At 39.9% G+C, this 24,740-nt stretch overlaps 1 protein-coding gene across 2 annotated transcripts; it reads left to right on the plus strand.

Moving 5' to 3' along the window:
- The first annotated feature begins 2,448 nt into the window (after positions 1-2,448).
- Positions 2,449-21,347, plus strand: LOC128780244 (tumor necrosis factor-inducible gene 6 protein-like). Of its 2 annotated transcripts, none has more exons than XM_053918659.2 (7): positions 2,449-2,638; positions 5,800-5,937; positions 7,736-7,897; positions 12,860-13,085; positions 14,891-14,931; positions 17,943-18,032; positions 21,064-21,347. In XM_053918659.2, the coding sequence occupies exons 1-6, from the start codon at positions 2,545-2,547 to the stop codon at positions 18,008-18,010; spliced, it is 729 nt and encodes a 242-aa protein (XP_053774634.1). In that variant the 5' UTR covers positions 2,449-2,544; the 3' UTR covers positions 18,011-18,032; positions 21,064-21,347. The 2 variants fall into 2 exon arrangements, with proteins under 2 accessions (XP_053774634.1, XP_053774633.1); XM_053918658.2 differs by having other exon boundaries at positions 2,450-2,638; positions 21,068-21,347.
- Positions 21,348-24,740: the final 3,393 nt, after the last annotated feature.

The raw sequence follows: 24,740 nt of genomic DNA on the forward strand, positions 1-24,740 counted from the left end.
CTTATTCTCCCCTGTTTGCCACCTACACCCACACTGCATCTTTTCCACACAAAATCTCACTCTCCTTTCTTCCACAATAGAACTGAACACCCCCTTGTGAACAAAAAAAGGGACACATACTAAACCTGATAAGCTCAGGGGAGGCCAGCATGGCAGGCCCTACAAACTCAGAGACTGAAAATAACCACAGAGGGTGGTCTGAACATAAAAAAGTGGGTCAAGTAGGGTATTCATGTGCTAGGTCTGTAGCTTCCTGGACAAAGGTCAATCTTTACCTTAAGTGAGCCTTCCCCATTGTCCTTCTGTGTCTAGGATAACATATCTTTGAATTGTCAGAGTAATTCCCCTTTCCAGACCCCTCAAGGCACACATCCCAGAGCTCCACGCCACAGAACCCTCCACTGTTGTCTTGTTTCCCACTTACCATCTCTACCTGCTGTAAGGTTAGCAACTATCCTGCACCTGCCAGTGTGACAGAAGTATGTGTCTCTCTGCTTTACTTTTTATCTAATCACAGAGATTCCCCAGCTTTGCTTTCTCTTGCCTCCTTAATCAATCACCAATGGATTTCATGCCATGTCCTTATGTTTGCACCTTTGATTCTAATGTATAAAATAAGCTGTAAAACTGCCACCTTCTGGAGCATTTTCTCAATTCATTGAGATTTTGCTTCTTGGCAAAATTATGGTCAGTTTAGTTCAGATAAACTCATGAACTTCTCTACAGTTTTAGACATTTCTTAACCAACCCTCAAAACCAGAGCCCATATCATTAGGCAGTTTTTCAACTTGCGGATGAGAGGAAGGACAGGGTGTCCAAACTTTGTAGGGAGAAATCCTTGTCCTCTGCATGGAGAGCTGGGAAAAGGGAAGAGAAATTGTGCACCCTCGATTGGGTTAACCCATCAAAACAATCGTTAAATTTCATATTAAAATAAGATGAACATTCACACCCTGCTGTACCTGGACCTTCATTAAAATGCAAATAAATAAAGGATGTGTATCTGTTGTTAGTTATTTGACCTAAGTAAAGATTCATTTCTAACCTTCCCTGAGAGTAATGTTTGATAAATGAGAACAAGGGACATGGGTACTTGAAGAGATGCAGAGAGGGCAAGGCCAGTGGCTGTAACCAGGCAAAGACTAGGGAAGGCTGGGAGGGTTTTGCTGTATTCCTGTGCAAGGAAAGTTATATTTACTTCTTAAGCCACAAACTTAAAATACTCATGTAATGCTTCTTTCCAAAGCAATATCACAGTTTGTGCCTTCCAACTGTCCATTAGTCCTTTCTTGCTGACCACGCCTAAACTTTCTAACCCTGTCAGTGAACTGGGATACAGTTCTCTCATCTCTCCTTTGCTGTGGGCCCCAAATAGAGATTTTGAACCCTCATAACGTTATGCATACCTCAGGGAGCATCCAATAAATTCTGCACCCCCAACCTATATCCCCTCAACTGCTTTTCTGAGGAGAGAGGAGACCAAGACAAGCCTTCAATATTCAATGCAGTGAGGTCTACGGGATTGAAGGCTAACTTCAGACCGGAACATGTCCAGAAATCTGGTTTTTTCAAAGAATTCCTATCACTGAGAGAACTGTGAAAGTGTTCAAGATGAGAGAAACAAACATAATGGAAGCAAATGGGAAGCAGTTGGGCAGCAAGAGTAGAGACACTAAGTAGCAAAGAACGACTTACAAGAAAGGCAAAAGCTGCCAAAAATTGGCTGTCAGTCAACAGGAAATGTCACTAACATCAGAACACTGGGGTTATCGCCAGACATATTATCAAAGGACCCTTCACATAAGGAGAACAAAGTTTGGGATATTTTAAGGCGTATTTTGGGATATTTTACTATGGGAAGTATTACCTGCTATTTTGATCATCTTCAAGGTTAGAGTGTTGGGAAAAGTAGGACCATAATTTTATTAAGTGTGACTATCTACCCACCCACATTTCCCCCCCAGATTTCAAGGATTTGTGCCTGGGGGAAATTTGTGTTAAAATGCTGCTGGAATGTCTTAAGGCTCTAAAACTGGACTACTTTTCTGGGAGCTGATGTATTTACCTGCTGACCACAATAAACCAAGGATGCAACCGACTCTGCCCCAGGAGAAAAGCAGACAGAAGGTAAAGAAATCCTACATCCCTGGAGATGGATTAGGATCTGCCAAATTGTGCACACTTTTTGTTTTAAATCACTGCTGAATCTGCATCAAGTTACACCAACTTCCTAATAGAAAAGTGTCTGTGATGCTCAGAATTAATGAACACCTTCTGGTGTAAGTGAATTTTAGAGTGTAGATGATCACTATATCCTCAGTTGTAGTTGCCAATGCAAATGAGCCAGAGGATTTGGTTCAGACACTGAGTTAATTGTGAAACTCTGCAGCGGGAAATGCCATTGGAGAATAGTTGCTGACCTCACAGTTGAAAAAACCATTTAAAAGATATGGAAACCAAATGTTCCAGTCGCACGGCAGCCTCTGCTCTTAGAATTTAACCTGAGGAACCCCTAATACGCTATTACTTCTCAACGACCAAGATATGATCTTCTTAATATACTTCTTTGTCTTGCTGTGGGTAGGGGCTCACGGATGGGGAAAAATGAACGATATTTTTGACACATCCATAGAGCTTGGTAAGAAACTTCATTTATTGAGCTTCTTGTTGGGAATGTCACTTCTTTGAATTGATGGAGAAGTGAATCAAAGCAGTGGTTTTTTCTGTTATGTTCAAGCCTGATGTTTTCAAAGAAAATGCTTAGGAAAGAGAGCTTTCAGAATGCCTATACCACTTTTAAATAGTGTTCCTGTCTTCTAAACTTTAAAAATAGCTTTTTATAAATTGTTCAGTAAGAAATAGAGGTTAATATTTATGTTCCATATGAAAATATATTTTAAATTTTTCATAGCAGATGTGGTGGTATAGTGGGGCATGTTCTGTAAAAAAAAAACAAAAAAACCACCAATATATTATTTTGCTTTTATTTCAATGCATTTGCAGTCAGATTTTATAGCAGGTAATAGTACCAGGACCATAACAGGTAAAATGGAATATACAATAACTATAATCATTGCTCCAGGCATTCTGACCTGTAGTACATAGCTTGCTTTTTCCAAACAACTTTTGATTAGTTTGACAAAGCCAGCTTGTAATACAGAAAAAAAACATATAAAGTTTGTATTTCTGAATGCTGTCTTACCACTTTGATTCCTTTTCTTAAACTATCCATGTACTTTCTTACCCCTTTAGTTAGACAGGAGAAGTTGCTTTTTTGTTTGTTTTGTTAAATATAAGTGAGGAATGACATGGGCCTCATGGTGACTATGAACAATAGACCGAAAAAGCCAAATACTCAAAGCCCCAAATACCCTTAATAGTATTCTAAACAATGCTTTCATTTTCATGATACAAATTAATATGGCTTCATGCCCATTATTGTGTTTGACAGTAAAAATATTTTGAATTCTCAAGAAGGAAATTGAGGGATTCTCGTATAAAATAAAGAAATAAAGTGAAAGCAAAATTAACCTACATCCTGGTTTTATGCTTGCTAAGCAGCCCACAGTTATAGAATATTCCAGCCTGTTTCTCCCTGGTAATAATAACTGCAGTCAGGCGGATTTCATTAAAACGCTTGATTTGCAATGCACGGCCTTGCCCCCTCTTTTTGCAGCTGGAGCCAGTGAGCTAGTTTCGTGCCGAACAGTGAGATCCATTTGGCCAAGATGGGGCCTGGGATTCACTAGAGGAATGAACAAGTCTGTTTATTGTCACTGCACACAATCAAACTTTGGAAACATGCACATATTTTTGAGACATGACAAAGGCTGTCATGAAGCTAGGAAGGATGAAACCCACATGGACGAACTTTGAAATGCTGAAAACTTTCAAGTAATGATCAAGTAATGATGATCAAGTAATTTGGAGCTATTGTTGGTTTTCTTAAAAAGCAATTTTGTATTTTACAACAATACAAACCCAAATAATAGAAGTGCAGTCCCAGAGGTAGAGAGAGCAAACCCGATGTTTGTTAACAGTGTGCTGTGAATTTGAGGCTTGGGGTAATGGCACATTGCTTCAATGTGGGACAAATTATTGACCAGTCAACCTAGCACAAATTATTTATAGTCGGTTAGATCCATACAGTATTAGAAACTATTTAAGGAGGAAAGGGAGTTGGATTAGAAGGCAAGAATCAGAGAGCAACTATCAAGAACAAGGGCTTTTAAACCCTTGGTCTCAGTTCCACCCTGGTAAGAGGAGAAGGCTGACATAGAGGACCCCTAAGGTTGATTTTTAACTCTGGTATCCTAAGTTGAACCAGCATAAATGGGGACCACCTGTGCTTGCACTGCCCACTAGTGTCCAAGGTGCTTGGGCACAGGACTTGTCCCATGGCACCTGGCAAAGTACGTCACAGTATATGCTGAAAACAAGCAGATTGGTAACAGTGAAAGTGCAGTTACTGAGGCTTTACCATAAAAAGGGGAAAGTGACCTCGTGTTCTCTGACTTAGAAGTATCAGATTAAGGTCTTCGGTAATGGGCCTTTACCATGTAATGTATAAGAGGATCCCCTGCAGTCCAGAAAACCAGGGGAAACACCAAACAGCATCCCCTCTTCAACTGTGGCAATGTCAGCTTCAGCCTAGGGAGGAGAGCAAGGAACAGTATTTCTAACAGAGCTGGCTTCATGTCACCGCGTGCCAAGATATATGTGTTCTCGTTGAAAGTGGTCTTGATGGTAGCTGATGCACAGTTCAGGGTACAGGGACTGGACCCTTATGACAGTCTACACGGGACTGTTAGAGCTGTCTGATGAAAATTGTCCTGGGAATCCTTCCACATTGTTTCCATGGCAAAATGCACTCCCAACTCAAAACAAGCAGTCTAAATAGTGATCTACTGGGAGACAACTCATGTATAATTTAACACCACCAAAAATATGTTGGGAACAAATGTGAGCTAAAAGAAAACAAAACAGACAAAGAACTTAGGAACCAGTAGTTAGGTGTGCCCAGGTTTTCCCCTGCTGTGTTTGAATCTAGTTGTTTTTCTTAACTTTTTTGTTTATTGATTTGAGAGAGAGAGGAAAGAAGAGAGAGAGAGAAACAGCTCTTGTTGTTCTACTTATTGATGCGTTCATTCGTTCATTCTTGTATGTGCCCTCACTGGGGATGGAACACACAACCTCCGCGCACTGGGGACGAGGCTCCAACGAACTGAGCTTACCCAGCCGGGCAGTCTTCTTTTCTTAAAAGCAGTATTTGTTTGCTTTAGATTCATTCAAACTTTCCCTCGGCTTTGATTTGTTTACTAAATTCTCAATTATATTGCATTAGTCATTTCCCTCGAATGGATATTTTGGCTTATTTTTCTCCATCACTGTGAGCCTACACAATGGATCGATTTTCATGGTTTCCTTTGCCTTCACCTCCTTTTTTTCTCCTATGAGTTACCTTTCCAAGTTTTTATGTGACTTAAAGCCAAAAAAAGTAAAATCTTTTCCACCTTTGGTAGTGTAGAAATACAATGTGCTAAAATATTGCCTGCTGTCAGTTCAGAAGCATAATTTAGCCTTGAATTTCTATGCCATGAGATTCCATGAAAATCCCATCATCCATAGTTTTTCCCCAAAGCTTTCTAATAATGAAAAATGTAGTTACCCAAGGCAGCTGAACTAGGGAACCCTTTGGCAAGAACAATAGCTGATGTAATCTTCTGGCTGAAGTCGCAAAATTTCCCTTGTTCTGCAAGAATTATAGTAGTGCATTAATGACATTTTGTGAATTCACAGAACAAGTAGGAGGCGTGTGCCACATAAAAGCTCCGTCTGGCAAATACAAGCTCACCTATGCAGAAGCAAAGGCGGTGTGTGTATATGAAGGTGGCCATCTCGCCACTTATGAGGAGCTAGAAGCAGCCAGAAAACTTGGTAAATGACTTGACAATGACTTTCTTTCTCTGTTACCCTTGGGGAAAAAGTATTCCTCCTTTCCTGTAACTCCTCAGTAAATCTTCTCTATTCTACCCTGCTAACCTTTCTCTAAGCCCCTATGCCCCCTCTGACCTCTGACTCTTCCCATCTTTTCTGCCTAGAGCTAGCTACTGGAAAGTCCCTAGTACTAGCAACTTATTTGAGGTCACAATCCACTGTGAGATAAAAAAAAAAAACTACTAAGAAAATGAATACATTAACTCAATATCATTTAAATTCCTCATACATTTAAAGCCATTGTTATTCATCTTTAATATTCTTCAATCTGTTATTGACTTCTGAGTATGGGTTTCCTCAGCAGTTAAATGATGTTCCTACATCAAATTTTACAAGGAAATTTACTTGGCAGAAAAAAAAAACACTGAATTTAGTGGCCTTTTTCTAATTTTTTCGGTATTTTTTTTTAACATTGAGTGGGAGAATGCATTTGTATTTCAGGATTAAAAGCTATGAGGAAAGGGAGGATAAGCAAGTTATAAAATGGCAGGAGAAAGGAGAAAGGAGAAAGGAAAAGACCTGGTAAAAACCCAATAATTAACTCGTGCTTTTTGTTTCTTTATTTGAAAAAAATGGCCTGTCTCTCTTGGGCTTTCAGGAGTCTCCAAAAGGCCATTCACATTTTGAACTCTTCTCCATTGAAGAAACCCCTTTGTTGATAGGGAAATAGCTGACAAAGGTTGTGCTATTATTGTACATTACCCAAGGCAAAAATACAGGTGTCCTCTAAACGCCCCAAAGTCTTCCCAGATAACTGCTCATTCTGATCCCACAGGACTGAGTGACACAGTAACTGGAATGATGGATACAAAAGCCAGAGCCATTACTAGCTGCCCTGGACTTCAAGTAAAATTGTTCTTGGATGGCACTGGCAAATATTTGAACAGCCTCCGGAGCTGAGCAAGAAAAATAGGGCTGAGACCTTGTTTGAAATTTATGAGTGCTTTTATCCCTCTTCAAATTTTTAAAAATATTAGCAGTATCTTTTTTTTAAAGATTTATTTATTCATTTATTTTTAGAAAGGGGAAGGGAGGGAGAAAGAGAGGGAGAGAAACATCAATATGTGGTTGCCTCTTGTGTCCCCCCTACCGGGGACATGGCCTGCAACCCAGGCATGTGCCCTGAGTGGGAATTGAAGTGGCAACCCTTTGGTTCGCAGTCCAGCACTCAACCCATTGAGCCACACCAGCCAGGGCAATATTAGCAGTATCTTAATTGGCCCTGAAATAGAAATTAATTAAACTATCATCTGAAAAATTTTTTTATGATTGATAGTCATTTCAGAAATTATCTCATTGCACTAGATAGGTTGTTGGTGAAAAGCCAGCTCGGGACATGCATTGTTTTGATATTCATTGTATTATGTTTTCTAGTTCATCTGCATCTTATTTTTTAAGATGTCATTTTCTAGTAAAAGTCAGATGTTGTATTTTATAGGTGTTCCAGTTTTATTTTATTTTTTTAAAAGAACAATTTTTCCCCTCGCCACTTACAAGCAGCTAGAGGCAGCCAGAAAAATTGGTAAATGATTTGACAATGACTTTCTTTCTCTGTTGCTCTTGGGGAAAAAATATTCCACCTTTCCTGTAACCCCTCGGTAAATCTCTTCTACCCTGCTAACCATTCTCTAAGACCCTATGCCCCCTCTGCCCTCTGGCTTAGGGGCCATCATTGTAAAGATGAGCTTCTCTCAGCTGCGTAACCAGTTAAGTGTAAAACCCATTTATTCTCTTGCAGGATTTCATGTCTGTGCTGCTGGGTGGATGGCCAAGGGCAGAGTTGGATACCCCATGGTGAGGCCAGAGCCCAAGTGTGGATTTGGAAAAACTGGTATTATTGATTATGGAGTCCGTCTCAATAGGAGTGAAAGATGGGATGCTTATTGCTACAACCCACATGGTTTGTTAAAAATAATAATTTTTATATTTTGCAAAAAGTTACTTTACTGTGAGCTTGTGAAAACAAAATAACTTCTTTTTCTAGAGATAAATCAATTTAGTGATGATAATTTCCAATAACTACCATGCATTGAGTGATTATCCATGTCAGACACCGATTTATGTTCCTTAATCTACTGTCACTCAGTATTCACCACCCCACAAGGAAGCATTTTTGCACCCAGTTAAAAATTTTAAAAATGTTTCTTGAGTTGAGAGAGAGAGAGAGAGAGAGAGAGAGGAACACCAATGAGTTGTCTCCCATCCCCATCCCCACTGGGGATCAACCTGTAAACTAGGTGCCCATATTTTGCCATGTATAATGCACACCTATGTTTTTGGCTCAAACTTTCAGGAAAAAAATCTTTGTTTTAATTTCTTAACTAAATTATTCACTTATTTTTATATAGATACTTCTTTTTTGTATTATAAACAATTTTAATGTTTATTTTTGAACATATTTTGGTACAAGTACAAGAACTTTTATGTGCCAGTAGCAAATTTGTGGTATTTATGCATCCTGGGAGGCCAAGAACTCTTCATCACTGTCAATGTCAGAAGTATCATCTTCTTCAATTTCTACATTACATTATAAACATAAATAAAAGAATTAAAAACATTTATATAGGTACAGAATTAGTACTACCCATGCATAATGCACATCCTTATTTTTCCCTCAAAAATTGGGGAAAAATGCGCACATTATAGACAGCACAATACAGTATGTGCCCTGACAGGAAGTTGGACCTTGAACCTTTTGGTGTACAAGATGATGCTCCAACCAACTGAGCCACACTGGCCAGAGCTATACTGTTTTAGAAATCAGGAAAGGGGTTTAAGAGCTTAAGTAATTGCCCTGGCTGAGTGCTCAGTTGGTTGGAGTGTGGCCCCTTACACCAAGAGGTTGCGGGGTCGATCCTGGTTGGGGCACATATGGAAGGCAACCCATTGAAGTTTCTCTCTCAAATCAATGTTTCTCTCTTTGTCTCTCTGTCCTTCTCTGACTCTTTCCTCTCTCTCTAAAATCAATAGAAACTTATCCCCGGGTGAGGATTAAAATATAAATGAATAGCCCTCACTGGTGTGGCACAGTGGGTTGAGTGCTGGCCTGAGAACAGAAAGGTCATGGGTTCCATTCCCAGTCAGGACATGTGCCTGGATTGCAGGCCAAGGTTCCCAGGTGGAGGTGTGTGAGATGCAACCAACTGATTTTTTTTTTCCTCTGGCACATTGATGGTTCTCTTCCTTTCTTTCTTTCTCTCTTCCCCTCTCTCTAAAGTACATATATACATACATATATACATAAAATCTTACCAATAAATAAATAAATAGGAGACTTTCGGCCAAGATGGAGGCGTAGGTAGACACACTGTGAGTCCTCACACAACCAAAAGAAGGACAACTACTTCAAAACAAAAAACAATCAGAAAGTTGAACTGAATGGAAGTCCGACAACCAAGGAGATAAAGAAGAAACATTCATCCAGACCAGTAGGAGAGGCGGAGAGGGCAGAGAGGACTCACGGCAGGGCGGTGGCTGGTAGACCCAGGGAGGTGGTGGATTGTGGAACCTGGTGGGCAAAGCTGCAGCTGGCCGGTGAGGCAGCAGCGGGTAGAACAGGTGACAGACCACAAAATCCAGAGTTCCAGTGTGGGGAAATAAAGCCTCAAACTGCTGACTGAAAACACCCATAGGGTTTGAGGTGGCAGCAGGAGAAACTCCCAGCCTCACAGGAGAGTTGTGGGAGAGACCCACAGGGGCCTAGAATGCTCACAAGCCCACCCACCCAGGAAGCAGCACCAAAGGGCCCAATTTGATTGTGGGTAGTGGAGGGAGTGACTGAAAACTGGCAGAGAGTGGAGCAAGTGCCATTGCTCCCTCTCGGACCCTCCCCAACATACAGAGTCACAGCGCAGCGACCAGCGTTACCCTGTTCTGGTGAACACCTAAGGCTCTGACCCTTTACATAAGAGGCATGCCAAGACAAAAAAAAAAAAAAGGCCCAAATAAAAGAACATATCAAAGTGCCAGAAAAAATGCAGCTAAGCGACAAAGAGATAGCCAACCTATCAGATGCACAGTTCAAAACACTGGTAATCAGGAAGCTCACAGAATTGGTTGAATTTGGTCACAAATCAGATGAAAAAATGAAGGCTGTGCTAAGAGAAACAAAGGAAAATGTACAGGGAACCAACAGTGATGGGAGGGAAACTGGGACTCAAATCAATGGTGTGGACCAGACGAAGAAAGAAACATCTAACCGGAAATGAAGAAACAAGAATTCAAAAAAATGAGGAGAGGCTTAGAAACCTCCAGGACATCTTTAAACATCCCAACATCCAAATTATAGGGGTGACAGAAGGAGAAGAGGAAGAGTAAGAAATTGCAAACTTATTTGAACAAATAATGAAGGAGAACTCCCCTTATCTGGCAAATGAAATAGACTTCCAGGAAGTCCAGGAAGCTCAGAGTCCCAAAGAAGCTGGACCCAAGGAGGAACACACCAAGGCACATCATAATTCCATTACACAAGATTAAACAGAAGGAGAGAATCTTAGAAGCAGCAAGAGAAAAGGAGACAGTTACCTACAAAGGAGTTCCCATAAGACTGTCAGCTGATTTCTCAAAAGAGACCTTACAGGCAAGAAGGGGCTGGAAAGAAGTATTCCAAGTCATGAAAGGCAAGGACCTACACCCAAGATTGCTCTATCCAACAAAGCTATCATTTAGAATGGAAGGGCAGATAAAGTGCTTCTCAGATAAGGTCAGGTTAAAGGAATTCATCATCACCAAGCCCTTATTATGTAAAATGTTAAAGGGATTTATCTAAGAAAAAGAAGAAAAAAAATATGAACAGTAAAAATGATATCAAACTCACAGCTATTAACCACCACGCCTAAAACAAAAACAAAAGCAAACTAAGCCAACAACTAGAACAGGAACAGAACCACAGAAATGGAGATCACATGGAGGGTTATCAACTGGGAAGTGGCAGGGAAAGAGAGGGGGACAGTACAGAGAATAAGTAGCATAAATGGTAGGTAGAAAATAGACATGGGGAGGGTAAGAATAGCATAGGAAATGTAGAAGCCAAAGAATTTATATGTATGACCCATGGACATGAACTATAGGTGGGGAATGTGGGAGGAAGGGGGTGTGCAGGATGGAGTGGAGTGAAGGGGGGGGGGGAAATGGGACAACTGTAATAGCATAATCAATAAAATATATTTTTAAAACATAATAAATAAATAAATACCTTGAATAACTTATCCAAACTTAGGGTAAGTCCTCAGAGACCTAGTCAACTTTGTGAATCTATTATTTTCAAAATAAAAACATGAGGCAATAACTATATGTAAAATAAAATATCCAGCTGAATAGATATAGCTAAATAGACAACCAAAATTCTTCAATATTTGAATTTTTATCCTAACCTAATAATGTATACAACAAAGAAAGGACTTTGTGGGACAGAGCGAGTCGCTCCAAAAGCTGGCACTGTACAGACTTAAGTACACATACAAACTATGCATTGTATAAATTTTAGTAATGGAATAGGAATAGCTTGCATTTTGTATAACATTCTTAAGTCATCTTCCCTATTTTATCCTCAGAATAATCCTGTGGGAAGTGATAGGAGAAACGTGATTATGCTTACTTTCCCAGTGAAGAAACTGAGATCTGGGGTGCTCACAGAGCACTCGGACTTGACCTCCGATCTTTGTCACTCCCCAACCTTTCTAAGACCCTATTCTACCTTGGAGATAAGCTTCCTTAACATCTGTGGCAGTAAAGATGCTAATAAAAAATTTTAAATAGTTACTTTAAAGGAGAATATTCTTGGAAGAAGCCCGAAATGGATAAAATGAAAAATACCGACTGCTACCAGAGTCAGCACTACCCAGATTATTTTTGAGTTTCCAGGTTTTGTTTTATTTTTCAAGACACTAGACCCTTACTTGATATGGAATTAAAATTAATCAGGGACCATGCAGCTTTGCCTCTAGGTCATACTACAAGTCATTGGTTCTGGCAGAGGTTGTTCTTTTGACAGGTTATGTGACACAATATAAATCTATAAAAGAAAAAAAAATGAGTGCTGGCTGTGTAGTTCAGTTGGTTAGAGCCTTGATCTGTTATGCCAGGGCCGTGGGTTCCATCCCTGGTCAGGGCACATACAGCAATCAGCCAATGAATGCATAAATAAGTGGAACAAAAACTGATGTCTGTCTTTCTCTCTCCCTCTCAAATCTATAAATACTTGTTTTTAATTTAAGAAAAATGACTTAACAAATAAACATAAATATGTGGCCCAAATTCTCAAATAAGATTAGGTGTTAGTTTAAAACCCATAAAAAGAGTATTAAAAGATTATAAATTATTCCTTTTAACTGGATTAGAGTGACCTTCAAGGTCTCTTGTACTCATGAAATTCTATAATGATTTTCCAAACAAAATTTATTAGACTCTTTATTCTAAATATTCAAGTCCCTGAAGACACAGGGATGACACCCTAGGACAAAAAAAATCCCTGCCATCTTGCCTGAGCTGTTGGTAGCATGAATGTATGTATTTGTCAAAGCATGTGGATGTATACTATTAGGTTTGTGCATTTTATGCTGAAATGATAAAAAGAAGCAAAAAATGTGACCTGGAGCACTATTAAATTACTATATTTTATTGCTGCTTTATTTTTTAAAAATTCATAAGTGTCTGTTTATTTTAGAGGATTGAGCAATTATTGATGAAAAATACATTTATTCTTTAGCTGCAAGAATACATTATAACTATAAGTGATGTATTTAAGCTATTTCTTTACTATTTCATAAAGAGTAATAAATAGATGAACACTAAGATGTGAATGTCATTTTAAAGTACCAATAATTTTTCTCTAATGCTTTCTTATCTTTTTTCCCCTTTTTAGCAAAAGAATGTGGTATTGCCTTTACAAATCCAAAGAAAGTTTTTCAACCTCCAGGCTTCCCAAATGGGTATGTCGATAACCAAGTCTGCTACTGGTACGTTAGACTCCAGTACGGTGAGCCTATTGAACCGAGTGTCCCGGACTATGACAAGGAAGGTGACCAAAATGACTTGGCTACAGATGATCTATATGACAGTTACGATGATACCTCTGAGGATGTGGGAAGGTATGTGTTGTTTCCCCTTACATGAAGTTAAAGGAACATTCGATATTGTGTTTAATGTTTCTTTAATTTTCCCCAACTGTCCCTACAATATTCATTTTCCAGTGTTTCTACACTCCTACAAACCATATGCTTTTTAAACGAAGATTTTTCGTAGCATGCTAAATCACCGTCAGCTGGTACTTATTTTTAAAATAGTGATAGCCTCCTTTTGATTATTGTTAAACTCTAACAATTAGTTTTATAGTCTATTTAGAAAGACCTCAGGATTAACTAACAACAGGAGGAAGAAGGATGTGAGATGGGAAATTCGTTGAGGTTTTGAATGTTCTAGTTTCTGTCAACCTCTAAAAATAATGATAAATTCAGTAACTGGTGCCTTTCTTCTGTGTACAAAGCATTGTGCTAAGTACTATGGGTATAAAGTAAATACGCAAATCACAGTCTCTTCTTTCACACAGTGCAGCTAAACCTACAATAGGAAGCTTCTTAAAAGTAGCTTTCTTTGTCATAAAAAGCAACTGCTCCTTTCCTCAATATTTCTCCCTTGGTTTTCAACATGTGTGTCGGGACACAATATTTTTATGTTTCACTCCCCCCCACAGTTAATATAGTTTGAATTTTGAAAGCCTTAGAAAATATTGCAATTTAAAGAGTGAGCAATTAGGTGTTTTCTAAATACAGGTCACTATTTAGTAATGTATATTTTAGACCATCCTTTGTCCATAGACTAACAGTTATCAATTCTCCATTCTCCATGACAGTTACCTAATAAAAGAATGTGATATTGGAGAACATTCAAAATGACAAACTCCACACAACTGTAATTGAATAACAATAAAAAATTTTAAAAAAAGAAAGAAAATGACAAACTCAATAGTTTTTACATTGACTTTGAAATGTGTAATTAAATACAAAGAAAAACAAAGGCGTTTCTTGCATGAATGAACAAGTTTTTGGAGAGAAGTGTTTTTTGCTTTGTTTTGTTTTGTTCTTTGGCTGAGACACTGCTACATAAAAAATAAAATAGTTTTTAAAGTAGTTTCAAAAAGACATGAAGTGGGTTGAAGGAATTAAGGACAAAATATTTTTTGAAAGAACATACCTCCTCCCTTGGATTTAGGATGATGTTTTTATATTAAACCTAGTTTCACAAATCAATTACAGCCCTAGATTAATTTTAAAAAAACCATTTACCATTTTTAAAGTATTTCAACAGGTTATATAAATTTATATGGCGTAATTTACCTTTGTAATAGACTTCCCACCACTATGAAATAAATTACCCTTTTAGAAACTGCCAGAGCCCTTAGCTTTTACATAATGTGCAAGGGAGTCCCTTTCAAGGCATGATTTTTATTAAAATCAAACCCTCTTATAAGTTCCAATGTAATTTTCCCATGTTTAAATCTGTATAATCTAGAATTTTAAAATATAATATCACTAACTACACATCCATTGTCTTTCTACTGTGAAGAAAACTTTATGAGATTAATCAGAAGCAAATTTTTAATTTTTCCAAGAAGATTCAATTTGTCTGCTACACAAATAGTTTTGTAGGTACAGAGAGTAGAAATGCCACATATCCTTTCTTAAGAATCTCATTAGTTCTTTGAGAAGATTACTTCAAATAACTTTTTATCCTCTTCTCCCTAACAAATTCAAATTTTAAAAAGACAATAAAATATTAGTAAAATGAGCCATTACTGAGGGGAAATAAAGCACTTTAGTTATCAATAAGAGCTACTTGCAATTGCGATATAATATTCATTCATGTGACCTCTCCTTTTAATAAAATTCCTTTTCAGTGACTCTGATGAAGACATTCTACAAGGCTCCAGTAGTACAGGTAATGGCTCTAAATTAAGGGACAAAAAACTATAATTGCTTCTCTCAGGGTCATTGAAAGTGAAAGGCCCAGCAGCCATTACTATTTACTTTTTCAGGTTGAGAGAACTGTGGACAGATGTAGCTTGCTGGCTTGTAAAATTCAAAGTGTTTATTTATACTTAAAGAAAGATTTATGCCAACTTCTTACACTGAAAATGTGTAGACTCTTGCTATTTGCAGAAAATGCAGTCTGAGATACGTGTGAATCTGCAAATCCATGAATACTGCTGTGGCTTATGATTTCCATAAATGTAATAAAAGGCCAACATTTTTCATTGATAAACAATTGAAGTAATTTATAAAGTAGTTAAAAAATACCTTCTGTTGCCCCAGCTGGGTGGCTCAGTTGGGTGGAGCATCATCCCATTCACCAAAAGGTTGTGCTTTGACGTCCTGTCAGGGCACTTGCCTAGGTTGTGGACTCCATCCCCAGGCTGGGCAAGTATGGGAGGCAACCCACTGATGTTTCTCACATGGATGTGTCTCTTTCTCTCTCTCTTTCCCTGCCCCTCTCTCTAAAATCAATAACCAGGGCCTCAGGCAAGGACTGAAAAAAATACCTTCTGCCACTGAAACAATTTTACAACTTAGTTACTGCATTTTTTAATCTTAGTATAGCATTTCCCAGAGAGAGTTGTGAAGAGCATAGTACTGTGAAAAGTTTTTAAGTAGGTGCCACATGAGAAAAGGGCTCTGAGGTCAAATAAATTTGGGTAACATTGGGTTCAATAATGTTAAACAGGTTTCTTTACTGGAAGACAGCAAAGACCTTTTAATGTGCTTATTGTGCATAGTGCATCTCAAAAGGCTACCTGTGGCGGGCAACGCTTTTCAAATGGTTTTCCTCCTGCAAATTATTTTGTGTGCCTTTGTTCCACGAAATGTAACCTCGAGAAATGTCCTTGTAGTAGCATAAACTTATCTCATTAAGCAATACCACTGCTCTTAACCCAAACTGCTATTTTCTGGCTAAGAACGTTTATTTTCTTAGATGTCATTTTTTCTTTTTATTTTCATCACCAGCATTAGTACTTGGCATTTTACACGCTATATTTTTCCTTCAGGCCATAAAATTATCACAATGCTTATGCAATTAAAAGCAACAGTCCTCAAGCTCAGATACTATTAGCTCCATTACTCACACACCCTAGCCTTGCACACAATTCTCATTTATTCATCATTATCAGAAAACATTGAACTACTTGTTCAATTCTTGAGTGAATAGTGCTTCAAACTTATGAATTCATTACTCTGTTACAATCTCCCAAGGAAAAACAAACTTTTAAAACCTTTTGTTCATCTGGTATTCTTGTCTTAAGGACATATTTTGTTAACTGAAAGTTAAAGGAAGACATCTTATGAGCTGTAGGAGGTAGATGGGGGCTGAGAACCCCGTTTTTAAAAAGGAGGGAGGGAGAGCCAAAAGGAAGCCCTGAAAGGACATTTTTGTTGGCTAAACTGAAGGAGAGACTAACATCTTTGTTCTTTTGCATCCTCTTCCTCCCCAGGAAATGTCATGACCTTAAAGTTTCTAAGTGACGCTTCCGTGACTGCAGGAGGTTTCCAAATCAAATATGTAGCAGTGGACCCTCCATCAAAATCCAGTCAAAGAAAAAATACGAGTACTATCGCCACCGGAAATAAAAACATTTTAGCTGGAAGATTTAGCCATTTATAAAACAAAAAAAGGACATTTAGTATTTATGTTAGTATCTTATGGAGCCCCTTGGATACTACTTTTATATTATTATTATTATTATTATTATTATTATTGTTATTAGCATTTATTTATTAACCCTCTTTAACCCTGAGAGGCAGTGTTGTGCACTCAGAGCAAACTTGGACTTAACCCACCTTCAATAGAACTACACTCCTTATATATTCCCCTTTTCCTGACTAACCACGTCTGTTTCTCTTTGGAATTTTTCAAAATTTCTGCTTGATGATAGCATTATTCCTAGTTCTTAGTCATTCATGGATGTATTGGTTTTGATCTTTTTCTTAAATGGCAGCTGTGAAATTTCTATGTAGGAGAGATTTAAGGGCTAAGAAAGGGACATTCAAATCCAATGGTATGCATTGGATGCTGTTGAAGCATAGGTAAAAATAATTACTTTAAAAATGTATGTATGTTTTTCCTTGATTATATTTTTATTTATTTGTTGCTTTGTTGGTTTATTTATTTATTTATTCATTCATTCTCCCAACAGGGATGGCAAGGTATACCAATATATGGTAACATGCACACACCCACACACTTTTCCATTGCATTGACAATTCTCTCCCTTTCAAACACTGCAGTCCTTTGCCTGGCCAGGTGGTTCAGTTGGTTAGAACATTGTCCCATACTCCAAACGATTGCAAGTTTGATCTCTGGTCAGGGCACATACCTCGGCTGCAGATTTGATCCCCAATAGGAGTGTACACAAGAAGCAACCAATCAATGTTTATCTTTCACATCCATGTTTCTCCCTCGCTCTCTCTCTGTCCCTGTCTCTCCGTGTCTCTCTCTGTCAAATCTCTCAAATAAATGTATAAAAGTGGTCCAAAGAGTCACAGGAGTTCATGAACAAGAAAGGACTCTTGAAAGCAGGTGTCTGGCAGGTTGAATTAAGGAAAGAAACCTGTTGTAGACAGTTTCTTGACCCCTAAGAGGTGCCCTGTAACTTCCAGGATAAAATTCAGACCCCTTAAGTTTGCAAAGACTTGGCTTGTGCTTCTACTGTGCCCTGTTCCCCAGCTCTGCTGAAGAGCTTGCTGCCCCTCAAAGCAGTCAGCTGTTTCAGTCTCCAAACCTCCATGTGTGTTTCCCTTGGCTGGGAACTTTCTGGCCCTGGCAAGTTTATGTCATCCAAATATTCACATTGTTTAAAGATAATTCTTTGTTTAACGAATGCAATTGCTGGTGTGTTACTGCAATCAGCTACCATGTTTCATCTCATTATATGCAACACTATCTTCCTTTTCAAGGATGCCGCAAAATTTCTTGCGGGGCAGCCTCCCCTCGATCCCAAGGCCATCGACAACTCAGAGTGTAGCTGTGCAGCGACGGGGCATTAGGTATGTATCAAGGCTTTCAGAAAACACCCCACCTCCACACTCCAGGAGATAACATGTTGACTTTATTAATGGTATGGGAACAAGGTTCTACAGACTTGGGCCTTAGTCCAGATTCTTACCAATTTAACCTGGACAAGCTAAGACAGTTTATTTCTCTGGGCCTCGGTTTCTACACAGAGGGAGTATCCTCTACATGAGGGTGTTAGAAAGAGGCTCACAAGCTCTCTCCCAAGTTTCAAATTAGATAGCAGATCAAATAGTTTGTTCTTAATTTTTAGATTAATTTAATTACTCAGTAACCCCATTGTCATTTAAACACTCAAATAATACTGATTAAAAGATGTTCCCCTTCAATCCTGGAATTCTTCCCTCTAGTTCTTTACACTGCCAAAAGCCATCATTTATTTAGTTACTCTTTTGTTGATTGACATCGTGGTTGCTTCTAATTTGTCTTATTATATACAGTGTTGCAGTGAATATCCCGGTAAGAAGTTGTATGTTCTCTAATGTATCTCTGCTTTACTTAGAGCAAAAGTCTGTGTTCTGGGCTTTGTCCCCAACACAAATGCAGATGAAAGTCCCTTGACATGGGAAGTAGAGAATAGTAACAAAGTATTTTCTGTTGATGCCAAAGGAAATCTAGCAACTGTAACCAGGAGCTAAGTGGACATCAGCTGTGGGCAGCGTTCCCTTGGAAAAAGATGTCAGGGCTGACATGTAGGGTGCTGCCTCCTCCAAGGTTTGGGCCAAGGCTGAGCACAAAAAGGGGCTTAGACAGGGGAGTTAATCCTTAAGAGAACCCCAGAACCTCACAGCAAGGTGAGCGCCTTGGTTCGTTGAGTCACTCAAGCCATAAAGACAGTACACAGCAGGGAATCTCTTCTCTCGCCCCTAATATAGCACCGTGGGGCTTGTAGTCACTGACCAGAGCAAGAAGAAAATTGGAAACTTCACTTCTGCCAGCAGGAAAGTTGCTAAGGTCAGTGACCACACTGACCTGGTGAGGAAGAAGCTCGGGACAAGGGGAGGGCGGCACTGCAGCACAAAGACAGCAAATAAATAAATAAATCAGAAAACCAATCTTCTCTGAAGTTTCAAACGAGCCAAAGAGAATTGGTAACCTGACTTGAAGTGCAACAGGAACTCTACAGACCCAGCACTACTGAACACCAGCGTGGTGCTAAGGGCTTTTACAGTCAACGTGTCCTGGGGCCCTCACAAGTACTCTAAAAGGGGTGTTTTCACGTATCCCCACCGGACATGTGAAAACACAGACACTCAAGGAGGTCCATTCTATCTCCCTCTCTCCACCCCTGCACCCTTCCATCCCCTTCACCCAACCGCCCCTTCCACAAAGATTTGTTCAGAGTCTATGACGTAGCAGGTACTATTCTTGGCCCTGTGGATACAGAGGTAAGCCAGGAGATAAGGTCCCTGGTTTCATCATCCTATAGTCTAGTAGGTGACAAATAATACAACAACAAATGAGTAAAAATACAAATAAACACACAAACAAGAAAGAATATTAGACTGCAATAAATTTAATGTGGAGATTCAAACTACGGTGATAATGAAGGAACTTCAGTGCAGTGATGGGAATGCTCCACATTTTGATTACGGTGGTTCCACAATCGCATGTAAATTATATCTCAAAAAACCTGACCTTTGAAAACTAGAATCCTGCAACAAAAATTGATGGGAGGCTACCTTAGAGTGGGCAACAGAAGCTTCGTTGAGAGGGTGATAATTAAGTTGAGATATGAGGACCAGAAAGAAATGAAGGGAAAGCTTATTCCAGAGAAAGGGAACAGTAACTGGAGAATCCTTAGCATGGGAATGAGCTTGGTGGATGAGGTGGGAGGTGCTGACAGGAACCGGAAAATGGCAGGTTTTAGAGTCAAGATCCAAAGATCGATGTTATTTTTAGTGCCACAGGGAAACTTGGATCTTTAGCAGAGGACTCCAACTTTTGACTTACACTGTCAAAAGATCATTCAGGCTGCTATGCAGAGGATGACTTGTAGGAAGCAAGAGTAGAAGGTGGAAACCAGGGGGCTATGTAGCAGTCCAAACAAGAGACTATGGTGTCGGGCACGGGGGTGGAAGGATAAAGGTACAAGGAGGTGGGTACTCTTCAGTCCCCCTTCATTCACAGGGCGTAAGTTCCCCAGACGACCAGTGGATACCTAAGACCAAACATATTACCAAATCCTATAGATACTCTGTTTTTTCCTATATACACACATACCTATGATAGTCTAATTTATAAGTTGCACACGGTAAGAGATTAACAACAGAAACTAATATTAAGAACAATGATAACAATATACTGCAATAAAAGCTATGTGACTGTGGTCTCTCTCTGATAACTGAGCTGATACCCAAGCTGGCTGCTGAGTGACTAAGAGGTGGGCAGCACACAAAGCCTCCGTGCCCAGGACAAAGGGATGGTTTGCAACCCAAGAAGGATGGAGGGGGGCAGCCCGAGACTTCTTCACACTACTCAGAATGGCAGGCAACTGAAAACTTACGAATTATTCCTTTCTAATGTTCCATTTAATACTTTTGGACCACAGTGACCGCAGGTAACTGAAACCTCGGAGAGTGAAACCGAGGATGGGAGGACTACCGTACTGCAGGGTGATGCTGTTAGTCGGGGTACAAGTGAGTCCCACCCTCAGTGGCTGACAGAGTAGAGTTTTATTCTGAGTTTCCCACTGGTCTGCTTCTCTACCTGGTCACATAGACAATGAGACACCATCTACCTTTTCACTCTATTCTCCCGTAAGGCCACAAAAGTCCTCCTCATTCAGTCATCAGAGGGCAAAGAGGTGACCACATGTGGGAGATTTCTGGGAACCTGGTCTGCCACTGTTATACATCAAGTTAACCCACACTCTATTAATGAGGCACATGCTAATTGCACCTAACTGCAAAGGAGGCAGAGAAATGTAGTCTATGATGTGTCCAGGTGCAAAGGGAACTTGGTGTGGTAATTTCTAATGATCTCTGCCACCATTTTGTTTTGGAGGTAGAGACCACAGAAGAAGGAAATGGATTGGATGAAACTGCTGAGAGGAAGAGAGGATTCAGGAACAGAATGAAGCCTTGGGCCTGGCCGGGTGGCTCAGTTGGTTAGAGCATCATCCCCATATGCCAAGGCTGCAGGTTTGATCTCCAGTGGGGCACACACAAGAAACAACCAATGAACGCATAAATAGTTGGAACAACAAAATTGATGTTTCTCTCGCTCTCTTCCCTCTTCCTCTCTCTCACTAAAAGTCATTTAAAAAGAATAAAAAAGAATGAAGCTTCGGACTTTTCTCACTAGTGATGCTTGGTAACAGTGGTGAAAGAGGATCTAGGAAGTATACTTGATTCCTCTCCTTCATGCAGTCTCATCTGTTGTACTGAAAGAAGGGACCATGACTGGAAGGGGTCACAACGCAATTTGAAGACTTAGTCAGAGGTATAGGGAACAGTCTGATTGGAATGAATGCACATGGGGGAGTACTGGTGAACAAATTTAGAAGGCAGCTCAGAGACCGCTTGGGGAGCTCTGTGTTGTAGGAGGTGGGATGGTGGAGAGAGGGGATAGTAAGTGTATTAATTATTGTTTCCTTCCCTTTTTCCTCATCACCTCCTTTTCCTCTTTCTCCTCCTTGTAGTAACTTTCCTATCTGAATGTCCCTAGACCCCCAACCTTCTCAAGTCATCCTTTGCTTTAATGTCTGTATAAGCTCACTTCTTCCTATAAATCAGAACGGATTAAGTGTTGCTAACAGTAACAAACAACCCCGAAATATCAGTGACTTAAAACAATAAAGAGTTATCTTTTGTTCATGCTTCATAGCATTAGACATCAGTTAGGGCTTCAGGTGATCAGGCAGCCGCCTTCTCCAATGTCACCCTCCATACCAGGGGAAAGAGAGTTCTGGAGCATTGGCAATCAAATGCTCATCTCTGAGATAACACGTCTAATTTCTGCTCACAATTTTTTGGCCAGAAATAATCACACGACCCCACCAAACCACAGAGAGCCAGGGAATACAATGCTACTGTGCTGCCCGCAGGTGGAGAACCAGAAATGCTTGGTGGGCATTACTAATGACTCTCACACCATATACCTATGGAAAGTTCCATGGCAACTTCACATCTCTTTCTGACACATGTTTTCTCATAAACTTGAAAGCACATTATTCTATTCAGTGTCATATTCCCTTTTAAAAGGTGTTTGATGTAAAATAGTTAAATGTTTCACTTTTCCGTACACTTGCCATTGTTTTATATCGGCTCTATCCTGTTTACCGGCCCCGCAAAGGCTTGCAGAGTTCTACTTCAAGATTCTTGTGTATGTGTTGAATGAATGAGTGGGATGCCACGCATTTCATTTCCTTAAAGTTATTCTGTGCTATGCACTAGAATTTCTCTCCAGTCGCATTAAATCACGCTGAAAGAGAATGAGCTTTATGTTTCATGTTGCCTTTACCCCATCCTAGTCCCTTCGGAGATGGTCAGGTGAGTGGGGCATTCCTGCCTTGTAATTTCATGGCCGCTGGCAGTGTTCGTGAAGACGTCCTCTGCTGACATATTTTGTAAGTCACAGAGCTCCACCCTTTTCTTTCCTTCTCCTCTTGCGTTTTCTTCCTCTTTCCAACATTGCAAAATATAATCAATAAATGATACAATTTGTTTTATTTTCATACTATTTGTCCAAGAATTTCACTTTCCTACAATGTGTTGGTATTCAAATCCAGTCTTTTTTTTTTTTTCTGCTTTTTAAAAACTCCTGTTTATTCTATTACAGTTGTCCCAAGTTTCCCCCCTTTGCCCTCTGCCATCCAGCTGCTCCCCACCCCCACAGTCCATCCCCACACTGTTGTCCAAGTCCATGGGTCATTCATACATGCTCTTTGACTAATCCCTTCCTCTTCTTTCCACATTTCTCCGCCCTCCTCCTTCCTCTGGCAGCTGTCAGTCTGTTTCCTCATGTTTCCATGTTTGTGCAAATCCAGTCTTGAAGTAAAATGTGATCTCTTAGAACTTGTTTCTCTTTCCTCTCTTCCTTTCTTGAGTCTGTCCCCAAGCCCCTGACATTTGTCCATACATTTTCCCTCTCGGCAGAGACTGAGCGGTAAGTCAGAGGGAAAAGGACAAAACCGGTGTGATCTCACTCATATGTGGGATGGAAAACAAAGAGTAACAAAAGGACTAACGAAGCAGAACAAAACAAACTCAGTGATTACCAGAGGGGGTGGATGGGAGAAACTGGGTGAAGGAGGTCAAATACATGGTGTTTGGAAACTAGAGGAAAACTAGACTTTTGGAGGTAAATACACACTAGAATATACAGACATTAACCTATATCTGTAATTGTATATGGCATAATTATATAAGGGTTGTATATATGACATTTATGTTATAAACCAATATAACCTCAATAAAAAATAAATAATTAAAATTTTAGAAAAGGATTTAAAAGGCCTCATCCTCTCGCCTTCTGAAATTCTACTTTAGAGTTCATTTTTTTAAGAGTGTTTGTGTGATAGTGACGTCAATAAGGGAGTGCCAACTGAGGAGATCCTAATCTTCTTGTTCAGGGCAGGCTCAACCCAAAGCAGATGTGGACTTCCCCCAACCATGTCTTTAGGCATCAAGTAGGTGCTTACGCTTATGGGCATAGGAACGTGGCAGGAAAGCAACCAAAAGGGGAGCTGCCTCTGCAAAAAGCAAACAAGAAAACAGTCTTGCTGGCTTCTCAGCCAGTCACTGGCATGTGCAGAAGGAGCCAGTGTACACCCGGTCCAACAGATCAAGAGATGTGGCGGACAGGGTGGGGAAGGTAAGTTGAGGGCGTGGTGGCATTTAACCACGAAGGCAGAGCATTTCACTGGCAATTTTCTAAGCCCTTGAAAGGAGTTTTTACCCAGTGTATCTTCTCTCTGCTCCTCAGACACATCCTAGGTCATGTGTACTGGGAGTTGGGTGGGGTGCCCACTTTTCTTCAGCAACTTCCAAGGTAGGTTCGTTGGTAACACTCCTGCTGCTTCTCCCTCTTATTCTCCCCTGTTTGCCACCTACACCCACACTGCATCTTTTCCACACAAAATCTCACTCTCCTTTCTTCCACAATAGAACTGAACACCCCCTTGTGAACAAAAAAAGGGACACATACTAAACCTGATAAGCTCAGGGGAGGCCAGCATGGCAGGCCCTACAAACTCAGAGACTGAAAATAACCACAGAGGGTGGTCTGAACATAAAAAAGTGGGTCAAGTAGGGTATTCATGTGCTAGGTCTGTAGCTTCCTGGACAAAGGTCAATCTTTACCTTAAGTGAGCCTTCCCCATTGTCCTTCTGTGTCTAGGATAACATATCTTTGAATTGTCAGAGTAATTCCCCTTTCCAGACCCCTCAAGGCACACATCCCAGAGCTCCACGCCACAGAACCCTCCACTGTTGTCTTGTTTCCCACTTACCATCTCTACCTGCTGTAAGGTTAGCAACTATCCTGCACCTGCCAGTGTGACAGAAGTATGTGTCTCTCTGCTTTACTTTTTATCTAATCACAGAGATTCCCCAGCTTTGCTTTCTCTTGCCTCCTTAATCAATCACCAATGGATTTCATGCCACGTCCTTATGTTTGCACCTTTGATTCTAATGTATAAAATAAGCTGTAAAACTGCCACCTTCTGGAGCATTTTCTCA

Source organism: Desmodus rotundus, chromosome 2, assembly GCF_022682495.2.
Source record: "Desmodus rotundus isolate HL8 chromosome 2, HLdesRot8A.1, whole genome shotgun sequence".
Taxonomy (NCBI): Eukaryota; Metazoa; Chordata; class Mammalia; order Chiroptera; family Phyllostomidae; genus Desmodus; species Desmodus rotundus.

What these genes read in the sequence shown, in the direction of transcription:
- LOC128780244 (XM_053918659.2), top strand. Translation starts at nt 2,545, where the DNA reads ATGATCTTCTTAATATACTTCTTTGTCTTGCTGTGGGTAGGGGCTCAC. An exon ending in TTATTGCTACAACCCACATG is followed by an intron (nt 7,898 to 12,859) that starts GTTTGTTAAAAA and finishes TCCCCTTTTTAG; the next exon opens with CAAAAGAATGTGGTATTGCC. An exon ending in ACAAGGCTCCAGTAGTACAG is followed by an intron (nt 14,932 to 17,942) that starts GTAATGGCTCTA and finishes TTCCTTTTCAAG; the next exon opens with GATGCCGCAAAATTTCTTGC.